The sequence below is a fragment of the Macaca thibetana genome, chromosome 4 (assembly GCF_024542745.1).
Source record: "Macaca thibetana thibetana isolate TM-01 chromosome 4, ASM2454274v1, whole genome shotgun sequence".
In the NCBI taxonomy this organism is placed as follows: Eukaryota; Metazoa; Chordata; class Mammalia; order Primates; family Cercopithecidae; genus Macaca; species Macaca thibetana.
Genome location: NC_065581.1, coordinates 7,342,968 through 7,354,232, shown reverse-complemented (window position 1 = coordinate 7,354,232; position 11,265 = coordinate 7,342,968). Strand labels below are relative to the sequence as shown.

Below are 11,265 nucleotides of genomic sequence, written 5' to 3'. Positions count from 1 at the left end.
ACCCCCTCTTCTCACCTTTCTGATTCCTGAAACACTCCCATAGTGCTCATGGTAACATACCATAAAAAACCAAACAAACAAACAAAAAAACCCTTTATTCCCAACTTCTCTTCTGAGGGTTCCCTCCTCCTCACTGCATCTACACTCTGGCTGTCCTCTCGGGTGCCTCTTCCCTCCTGCCCTCTTCTGCCCTGTGTCATCAGACGCCACTCACTTCCCCTCCATCATGGGCATGGGTGATGTCCCCTCTTGCAGCGCACTACCCCTCACTCTGAACATTTCCAGCTTGTCTCCGATACTCTCAAACCATGCCTATCAGAACTCGAATGACTCTCCACAATTCCGCCTCGGTCGTTGCCCTTCTGGCCTTCAGTGCTTTTATCTGCTACCCTACCACAGCCACTCACGCCTGTGGCTGTATCCTAGACACCGCCAGCAAGGGCAACTTCCATACTACAACTTCCAACACCCCATTCTCTCACCGCAGCCTCTCCAACTTAGCATTCTAGCATCCTGACTCCAACAATGTTTTGGCCCCAAAGTCACTACTTTTTCACTGCCAAGTTATATGACTTATGCCAGATATATACTGTACAGAATTGGTAATGGCTACAAGTTCACCCAAAGATGACAAAAGTTAATCAGCCTTTAAACAAACCCAAACATAGCACCAATAAAAGGCAATGGAAACCTGTCTCCGAGATCTGGAGATGGCTCTGCTTTATGCCAGAAGAAACTCACCATTCTGAAAGAAAAAAAAAAAGTCAAAAAGGATTTTGTGGCAGTGAGGCTACTCTAGCTATAAGGGCCACCTCCTCACGACCATGACCAGCCAGTAACCAAAGCAGGACGTGCAGTCACACAGAAAAAGAAGCAAGCTGAAAACCAAAGTCAAGATTTCCACAAATGCAGTCAATATTCTCCAAATTCAGAGGATTCTACAACACCATCAACTGGGACTAAGATCTCTGGAAGGCATAGATGCAAGACAGTAATTCTTTCCTTATAAAACTGGCTTTAATGATTTCACACCAATATTATGGTTTCCCCTGAAACACTTAAAAGCCTTGATGTGCAAGGCAACACAAACCCAAAGGGTATGAAAGTTAAATACTCCAACTAAAATGCAGGGAATGTGACACTGTAATCCCATTTAGGAGACAGAATATGGAGAGTTCTTGGTTTTGATCCCTGTACCTGAAATCTTCATGGGAAACTATACTTAAGGAGAATGTGCTCACGCTGCCAATTCTTTTAGCTCTTCCATCAAAAAAGTAAACCTCAGAAATCAAAGTAAAGCTCTGAACACTCAAGGTCTTTATTTACGATGTGTATAGACCACTAGAAATTAGAGAGCTTATCAAGTTTTTGAAAATTAAAAGGATTTTTCAGAGATAGCATTCAGAGCCTGACATTTGAGATGTCCTTAAATTTCATTTTTACCTGCATCTGGAAGAACTTTTATTCAATCTCTTCCTTTTCTGAGCCAAAAGGTTAATGAAATCAGTCACAAAACAGGATGGGCCCACAGCCAAGAAACAAGCTGCTGGCACAGAATTAAACAGAATACTCATGAAAACGAAAGATCTCAACAACTCTTAGTGCCAAGCTATAAAGTTTTTCAACATCTTGGATCTGTCTTCATCAAGTTAGCGATAAAGCTGAAAAAAACCTGATGTTAGCCAAGAACCATGGATTCATACTTGATCAGACAGACCTGGGCAAAGATCTGCCACCATTCTCATTTCTCCACTAAAAGACCACATTCAAATGGTGGTGCTGGCCTGGAGTGGGGGTTCACGCCTATAATCCCAGCATTTTGGGAGACGAGGTAGGTGGATCACCTAAGGTCAGGAGTTTGAGACCGGCCTGGCCAACATGGTGAAACCCTGTCTCTACTAAAAATACAAAAATTAGCCAGGTGTGGTGGCGGGCACCTATAATCCCAGCTACTCGGGAGGCTGAGGCAGGAAAATCACTTGAACCTGGGAGGTGAAAGTTGCAGTGAGGCAAGATCGCACCACTGTGCTCCAGCCTGGGTGACAGAGCGAGACTCCATCTCAAAAAACAAAAACAAAAAACAAAAAACAAAAAAGAAATGGTGGTACTTTCCGGCTGAGAAACGTTCTATTCCTAAACAGGTTTATCAAAGGAAGAATGAGTGATAGCAGCATAGGAAAGAGCTGTCATTTTGTGCTTCAAAGAAGTTATCTAGATTTCTCATAGTAAACTTTTAGAAACATCTGCATTATTTTGATGAATGAGAATCATCAACAACATATGAAATCAGATATAACTACAACCAACAAAATACTGTCCCCAGCTTTGGGCCAAGAGACCCAAACTTCACCTTTCCAAATAGAAAGTAACTGTACAACCAATAATCCATTAACCTAAAACCTGCCAAACAATCAAAAGTCAATTGTTATCAAAGTCAGCAAGCAGCCCTGCTAGTTGTCTGCCTAAGATTAGGCTCCTTCTAAGCCTTCTGATGAGGACGATAATTTCAGACAAGGTTGGCAAGAATACGATGAGTGGCTAAACCAGCCACAGCCTTACGACCCAGAATCCAAACAAGGATACGGCCGTATCAGCGAGAGGGGTATCAAAAAAGCTTTTCCCAGGTTAGAATCTTCATGACCAACTCTTGATGTTTTACAAGTCACTTCCTCCCAGTAGCAATGTAAGAGAATGAACTGCCCCACAATCCTGCCATTGCTACATCTGGCCAAGTGGCACTGATTCCAAGCTTGGAAACTGCGTGATTCAGCAAAAGATAGCGCTGAGGAGCTTGACCTCCTGAGGCAAACATACCATGTCAGAGAGTAAGACCGAAACAAACACAGGAACTGGAAGATCCTGAAGATAAACTCCCCAGAGGTGTGCAGGATTCATGTCTGCTTTTGCTTTTTCTTTCATTGTGCTAACTGTAGACTATTTCACAGGGATTATTTCTGTGTTTCATTGAAATTATATTTCACATGTTGAACTTTAAAGTCAAAATAAACACAATAAAGAGCTCAAATGATTTCCCCCAATAACCCAGTCAAATAAGCAGGACTGAACTTCAGTTTCAGTGAAAACTAGCGGTTGGTTTTTGGAAATTATTTCTAAATGCAATGACTACAATAGTCACTTCTAACATAAAATGTACCATTAAAAAAACTATATGGTAATTTCTTTTAGTATCTGTGCTATGTTGCAGTGTGAGATTTTATCTCACCCTCCTACCCTCCCCAACCCTGCTCCCACCCACAGTCTTTCCCATCACAGTAAGTGGCAGCTCCAGTCATCTCACTTGCTGCTCAGGTCAGAAACCCTGAAGTCACCCTTCACTCCTCGCAATCTCATCTCTTCCCTTAGAACGTGCAACCGCTTCTCTCATGTCAGCCACCATCCTATACCAAGCCATCAGCGTCTCTTGCTTGGGTTTACTTCAATGAACATACCCACGGGTCTCCTACCCTTGCTTCCTGGTCGATTCTCCACAGAGGCCAGAGTAATCCTTTTAAAACAGAAGTCAGATCGTATCACTCCCTGCCAAAACCCTCCCACAGCCGTACACTATCTGATTGCATCGACTACTTTCTCCCTTGATGATGATGTCTCAGCTCTGTTTCTGGAAGTTGTCACGTACACTCCTGCCTCAGGGCTTTGCAACTGCTGGTTGCTCTGCCTGGCATGTTCTTCCTTCCTGTTATGCACACGATTCACCTTCTTCAAGTATTTGCTCAAGTATCGGCCCGCAGTAAGGCCTTTCCAGGAACCCTATTTTAAACTGCAAACTCCTGCAAAATAGGCGCCCTCTCATCTCTGCATTATTTCTCTCCATATAATTTATCATCTGCTGATACACCACTTTTTACTTATTTTGGTTAATGTCTTATCTTCCTATCAAAATGTAAACTACTCAAAGGTAGTAATTTTTGCCTAGTTTGTTTTCTGCTGTATCCCCAGCAACTAAAATACTCAAATTTTTGATGAATGAATGAATATGCCAAATGATTGAATGTAAAAAACTTGATGAACTGAGAGGTCCTAGCTCCAAAAAGAACATTAAAGATGAAGTATAAGAGCATTACAAATGATCACCAATATACACAAGGGCAGAGTTGCAGTGAATGATTAAATCAACAGCCAGCTGAATTGTGAGTGAAATTCCCTTTACATAAACATGGCCTTATAATCAGATGACCTCAGATGGGTCTCTCGTGTGTACAAAGAAAGCAAAACCAATTTTCCCATGAGTGCCTCTGGACACTCACGTAAGAGTTATAGATATTGACATTTAAATATTTATCATGCTTCTGAAAACATATTTGTAAGAGAAAAACATATAAAAATAAAAATGTACAAAGTTCTTTATTAAAATAATAGCTTAAATAAATCCTCTGTCAACACCAGAGTCAGGGACTGGATCTAGACTCTAGAGCTTAGAGTTTTTTACATAATTACATGAAAACACTGAATCCGTCTTCACAGACAGACATGATGACAATTTGGTTAAAATCAATAAGCCATCTTCCAGACGCAGCTTAGAGTTCAGGCGAGAAAAGTTAACTGATGACAATGACTGTACATAATATGGTTCTCGTTCTATTTGCCTTTTTTCGTCTTGGCTGTCTTCTCCTTTCTTTTTTTCACATGTTTAGGAATTTTGTTTTTTCTTTTCTCTCTCTGGGCTTCCTTGACCATCTTTTTTCTTTCCTGTAAAAAGCAAACAAAAAAGCCAAATTTCATTCATTTGGAGTATGCATTTTTTTTGTTTTTTGTTTTTTTGTTTTTTAGACAGGGTCTTGCTCTGTCGCCCAGGCTGGAGTGCAATGGTATGATCATGGTTCACTTCAGCCTCCACCTCCTGGGCTCAAGCAATCCTCCCACCTCAGCCTCCTGGGTAGCTGGGACAACAGGCGCACACCACCACACCTGGCTAGGTTTTTTTGGGTATTTTTTGGTAGAGATGGGGCTTCACCAGATTGCTCAGGCTGGTCTCGAACTCCTGGGCTCAAGTGATCCATCCACCTCAATCTCCAAAAATGCTGAGATTACAGGCATGAGCCACTGCACCCACCTGCAGTATTCTTCTTATTATTATAACTAAATAAAATATACACACAGAAGAATAAAAGTGAGTGTAATGTAAAACAAAGAAAAGAAAATGATTATGGGTTGGTGGAGAACTTGGGGTGAAAATTGTCTTTGAGCTTGTTCTTTTTAGAGACAGGGACTCACTCTGTCACCCAGGCGGGAGGGCAGTAGCAGGATCATTGTGCACTGCAGCCTCAAGCTCCTGGGCTCAAGCAACCCTCTTGCCTCAACCTCCCTAGTAGCTGAGACTACAAGCATGAGCCACCATAACTGGCCTTGAGCTTCCTTAATAGAAATGTGAAGACAGCCAAACAGAAATATCCCTAAGAATGTTATTAAATGTTTGCAAATACTTTTCTTTACAAGTTCCATATTCCAACAGAAACAGACATTGGAAAGAGACAAAATATGTATTTCTAGTAGACATACGAGAAAATATGCTAGCAGCTGAGTATGTCCCTCAGAAGTCTTGGGACCCACATTGTATATGGTTTAAAGGATTAGACTAAGATGGAATAATAATAGTTACATAGCATTCAGTCAGCAGTGTCTCTTATGTCTATGGCCAGCAATTAAAGAAATACAAGAGTCCCTTCTTATCCATGGGGGATATATGTTCCAAGACCCCCAGTGGATGCTTAAAACAGTGGATAGTGCCAAACCCTATATATACTATGTTTCTTCCTATATATACATACCTATGATGAGGTTTAATTTATAAATTAGGCACAGTAAGAGATAATAACTAATAATAGAATAGTAACAATATACTATAATAAAAGTTATTTGAATGTGGTCTTTCTCATTCTCAAAATATCCCACAGGATCATACTCATGTGACAGTAGCTTATTCATTGGCAGATGCAGCCTCTCTGGTAATTTTTCTGTTTTTTAGTCCAAACCTATTCCTGAATCTGTTTAACTGTTCCTTACAGTAAATGGCCTGGTGTCACTCATTTCAGGGGAACTCTTGCTGAAACCTTTGAAACCTTCGTATAGGCTCAATGCTTTCCGGTGCAACATGGTGTGGTCAACTGGAAGATGTTTTTGTTTACATCTTTCACCCACAAATGTAATGCCTTTTCCATCTTAACTAAGCACTTATCACATACTATGGCCCTAACTTTTGCAGTTTGGGGTGAGATAGCAAAACCAGCAAAAACATCTTTTTCCTTCTCCACAGTGTCACGGATAAAAGATTCTCATCATAGATCTCAGCAACTTCAGCATATGATTCTTTTCCTTTTCTTATTTATTTTTTTGAGACAGAATCTCACTCTGTCACCCAGGCTGGTGTGCAGTGGCATGATCAGCTCACTAGAACCTCAAACTTCTGGGCTCAAGGGATCCTCTTGCCTTAACCTCCCAAGTATCTGGGACCACAGGTGCTCATCACCAATGTTTTAACAGACAGGGTATCACTCTGTTGCCCAGACTGGTCTGGAGTGATCTGCCCTCCTTGGCCTCCGAAAGTGCTAGGATTACAGGCATGAGTTCCTTGCTAAGTCAAGAATGGTCACCTTTCCACTTAAAGGAAGACCTTTATGGCTTCTCTAAAGCACACCTGAACTTCCAACATCACTACTCTTGTAATTTATGGACATTATTAAGCAAAGTAAGGGTTACCTGCACACGAGCACCACAACATCACAGCAGCTGAACCGATAGCCAAGAAGACTACTAAATGACTAATGGGTGGGGAGTGTCGACAGTGTGAAGACGCTGGACCACGTGGTGATTCACATCCCAGGCAGGATGGAGGAGGACAGCATGAATTTCATCACACTACTTAGGACAGTGAGCAATTCAAAACTTATAAATTGTTTATTTCTGGAATTTTCCATTTAATATTTGCAAACCAAGGCTGACTGCTGGGAACTGAAACAGTAGAAAGTGAAAGCATGGAAGCGGGGACTATTATACAGTCTTTCAGATTCCAGAAACATCAAGCTGGGCTATAAGTCCCCCTGAAATGGCTCTTCAGTATTTACCCTGAGTCAACTCTAACATCACTTGTACTTCATACGAAATGTACGGAATTTAGTGCGTGCTCTCTCTAGGCAATGCCCAAGGTGCTCCGATGAGCAGTCCAATCTTGAGATAACGTTACCACCAAAAGTCAAGTTCACACTTAGGTATTAAAAAAGTAATTAGAGGCCGGGCGCGGTGGCTCAAGCCTGTAATCCCAGCACTGTGGGAGGCCGAGATGGGTGGATCACGAGGTCAGGAGATCGAGACCATCCTGGCTAACACGGTGAAACCCCGTCTCTACTAAAAAATACAAAAAACTAGCCGGGCGCGGTGGCGGGCGCCTGTAGTCCCAGCTACTCGGGAGGCTGAGGCAGGAGAATGGCGTGAACCCGGGAGGCGGAGCTTGCAGTGAGCTGAGATCCGGCCACTGCACTCCAGCCTGGGCGGCAGAGCGAGACTCCGTCTCAAAAAAAAAAAAAAAAAAAGTAATTAGAGGTACTTATCAATAATGTTTTCAGCCATCACAATCTAGCTAGATCCTTGAGCAAAGAGAAACAAGAGCCGCTGTGCTCCCACACTAAAGAAAAGGGGAATGTATCTCATTGCTTACTTTTTTATCAACGTCAGGGCCCGTGGTGTGTTTCTTGGGGCGGGCATGGTCTCCCTGCTCTTCAGAGTCTGCGTCAGAGCACTCAGAGCTTCCAGTATCTTCTGAATCAGAACAAGTCCTTTCCTCCACTTGATTTTCTAGGAGTGCAGGGACCTTGAAATTATTAAAGAACCATGTTATTCTAAACCATGTAATTCTAAACAACACATAAACCAAGTTATGTGTTGTTGCTAAATGTGTTAATGCCAGAATTCAGATTTTAGGCTCGCAAATACATGTTAAAAACTAACATCCTGTACTGAAACATTAAAACACCAGAATGAACATCAGGAGGGAAATATGAAAGTGGCCACTCCAAGTAAGGCTCAAGAACACACCCAAATGAAGGAACCAGGGCTTTACTGCGTGACCTAGACCAACGACAAAACCGTTCTGCTTCTTTCAGCTCATCAGGGGCATTTAGTTGGGACTGGGAAGGAGGCGAAATATACATAGAGGTAGAAAATAAAGATTTATACGGATAACTTCACAGCTGTTTTCCTGTGAACCACATTTCTAGCAATAAACTAATCCAATTGAGAGGGAAAACAATATTCAAAGAAGAGAAATTTTCACTACTTCCTGAAATTTAGCAGTTGTCTAATACAGTGCTTCCCAGCAGTTTTTAAGAGTGAGGTTTCCTTTTTATAAGGAAAAAAACAGATCTTTAGAAGTCAATTGTACAAGATTTTCTAGCTTGCTGCAATAAAATCTTCATGCTCTGGAATCCAAAGCATAACTTCCTTATGACACCTGTTATTATAACTCAGAAATGCAAAATACCAGAATTCCCCTAATTCAATTCTTTCCACAGAAAAGACATGATTTTAAGAAAGCAAACTGTGATCCTTTAAGTCTTCAATTAGGAAGATTTGAAGAAATAAAGACTGCTTTTATGACTGCCTAAGTTAGAATTACTTAATCCCTGTCCTTCTAAAATGTAAAACAAAATAAGATTGTTTTAAGAAAAAAGAACATTACAGGAATCCAGCACAGCAGGATTGCTGAACTCATGAGATTGTTCTTTAACAAGTAATATCCTGGTAGGAGACCACATTCCACAGTTTTCCTAAGCTGGTTGTAAAAACCATCAAGAAGCACAATGGCTATCATTAATAACTCCACAAATGACAACTAGAATACAAAAAGATAAATACCTCACCTGCAATTACAGAACAATTCAGAGACAGAAAGAAAAATAATTTCCAAATTTCAGTGCTATGTTTAGAAAGAACATAAAAATGGCATTTCTGAAGATGTCCACAGACTTTGAAAGCAACTATAAAATTTTAACAATATAAAATAGCATTAATTTAGTTCTAATAATATTAAATAATAAAAACAAATAATATGACTAGAGTTTTATATCCTTTATAAGTGTTTTCACATAAACGAACAGTAATACATGTTCTTCATACCTTCTGAACTCCTGACAAATCTTTCTTCAATCCAGTGACAGTTTGGTATAGAATCTTACAACCAAAAGGAAAAAAAAATAAGGATCAACATAAAACTAGACAATGAAATATGCATATTGTACTACTAAGAACAATGTGGGTTAAATAACATCTCCTATGATTATACAAAGGTATCTAAAATTAATCTCACTGTAACACAGAAAGTTTATATTATTTCTGTCTACCAGATCTACTGGCCAAATCCAACCAGCCACCTCATAGTTGTTCTTTTTTTTTTTTTTTTTTTTTTTTTGAGACAGAGTCTTGCTTTGTTGCCCAGGCTGGAGTGCAGTGACATGATCTTGGCTCACTGCAACCTCTGCCACTAGGGTTCAGGAGTTTCTCCTGTCTCAGCCTCCTGAGCAGCTGGGATTACAGGCGCCCGCCACAATGCCCAGCTAATTTTTGTATTTTTAGTAGAGACGAGGTTTTACCATGTTGGCCAGGCTGGTGTCGAACTCCTGACTTCAGCTGATCCACCCACATCGGCCTCCCAAAGTGCTGGGATTACAGGCGTGAGCCTCCATACCCAGCCTTTTTTTTTTTTTTTTTTTTTTTTGAGAGACAGTCCTGCTCTATAGCCCAGGCTAAAGTTCGATGGTGCAATCTCAGCCCACTGCAGCCTCCGCCTCCCACGTTCAAGTGATTCTCGTGCCTCAGCCTCCCCAGTAGCTGGGATTACAGGAGCACGCCACCATGCCTGGCTAATTTTTGTAGTTTTAGTAGAGACGGGGTTTCACCATATTGGCCAGGTTGGTCTCGAACTCCTGATCTCAAGTGATCTGCCCACCTCGGCCTCCCAAAGGGCTGGGATTACAGGTGTAAGCCACTGCGCCCACCCTACCTGGTAGTTTTTACAGATAAACATTTGCCATCAATTTGAAGATAGCAAACACAAAATTTCAGCCCCAATTAAGCCAAATATTATCTGCCCCACATCGAATAATTGCACTCTTCTTTAGTATACTTGTATTACACAAGTGTATTCAATTATTATTAAAGTATTTCTAATTTCACGAATACAAATTGAGGGTGAAGTTTTTTCTCTCTTGTTACATAAGGACCTACGGAATCACCTTAATTCTGTTTCTTGGCTTACAAAGCCTGAAATATTTACTATCTGGCCCTTTACCAAAAAGAAATTTTTCCTGAATGATGTATGTTAAAGAAATATATGTTAATGGACCTCATATAATAACCATTAATAGCCTAAACTTGTATCTGAATCTTGTTTCTACAATTATAACTTGTTGGACTCATTCAAATGTGTTACCTCCTCTCATAAATTCCAATGAATTCCCTTTACATTCAATGTGCACACAAGTTAACACAGTTAGTCATCTTGCTAGAAGCCAACATCCAAGATTAGGGGAACTTAAAAGGCCCGAATAGGTTTGGGACAGTCCCCTACTACTTTTGAAGAGCTGCTTGCTACACACCAACCAATCTACTTACATTATCTTGTTGGGCATTCACGGCCATGTCCTCTTCCTTCAATTTCATAATTAGGTCCATATCCCTCTCATAATGTTTTACTTCATTTAAGGTTCTAGGAATATATGCTCGCTTAAAAACCTAACAGAGAGGAAAAGCAAAATCAAAACTGTTATTCATATACTTCTCACATTCACACAGCATACTCCTTCATCAGGTTACAGGGGAATCTATATATTCATTCATCCCCAACGCTGATGCTTAGCCAAGCTGTCTGCACACACTGGTGTCCCATCTGCGATGTGGTGTCCCAAAAGTAACACTACTAATGATAGAACACTAAATTTTGCATATGACTTATTTTAAGGAGGGGGAAAAAAACAACATTAGAGCTGATTCAAGGTTATCCTTAGAATAACACTTCTCCTTCATTTGTGTTCCAAAAAGCTTTTCTGAGCAGGAGGGAAAGGGGTGGAATTACAGTTGGCAAGCGCTGACTGGCTCTGCCTTACAAAACATACCCAGCTGCTGCAGTGGAAAAGGTGGAGAGCTGCCGACAAACACAGGGCTCCTCAGAGTCAACCATTAAGAGTTGTGAGAATTTTTTAAAAAGGCTACTATGGCTCCCTCACAAAAAAACACCCTGACTCATTTTTATCAAAGCAT

The 11,265-nt window shown here is 40.8% G+C and overlaps 1 protein-coding gene across 1 annotated transcript in view; it reads right to left on the bottom strand.

Annotated features, from left to right (window-relative positions):
- Window positions 1-4,010: 4,010 nt before the first annotated feature.
- Window positions 4,011-11,265, bottom strand: part of RIOK1 (RIO kinase 1) — a 29,827-nt gene continuing 22,572 nt past the window's right edge. The window contains exons 14-17 of the mRNA XM_050787450.1: window positions 10,621-10,740; window positions 9,127-9,180; window positions 7,670-7,822; window positions 4,011-4,707 (exon numbers count right to left, since the gene is read on the bottom strand). Of these exons, the coding sequence (XP_050643407.1) occupies window positions 4,597-4,707; window positions 7,670-7,822; window positions 9,127-9,180; window positions 10,621-10,740 (438 nt within the window). The 3' untranslated portion in view covers window positions 4,011-4,596. The remainder of the gene's footprint in view (window positions 4,708-7,669; window positions 7,823-9,126; window positions 9,181-10,620; window positions 10,741-11,265) is intronic.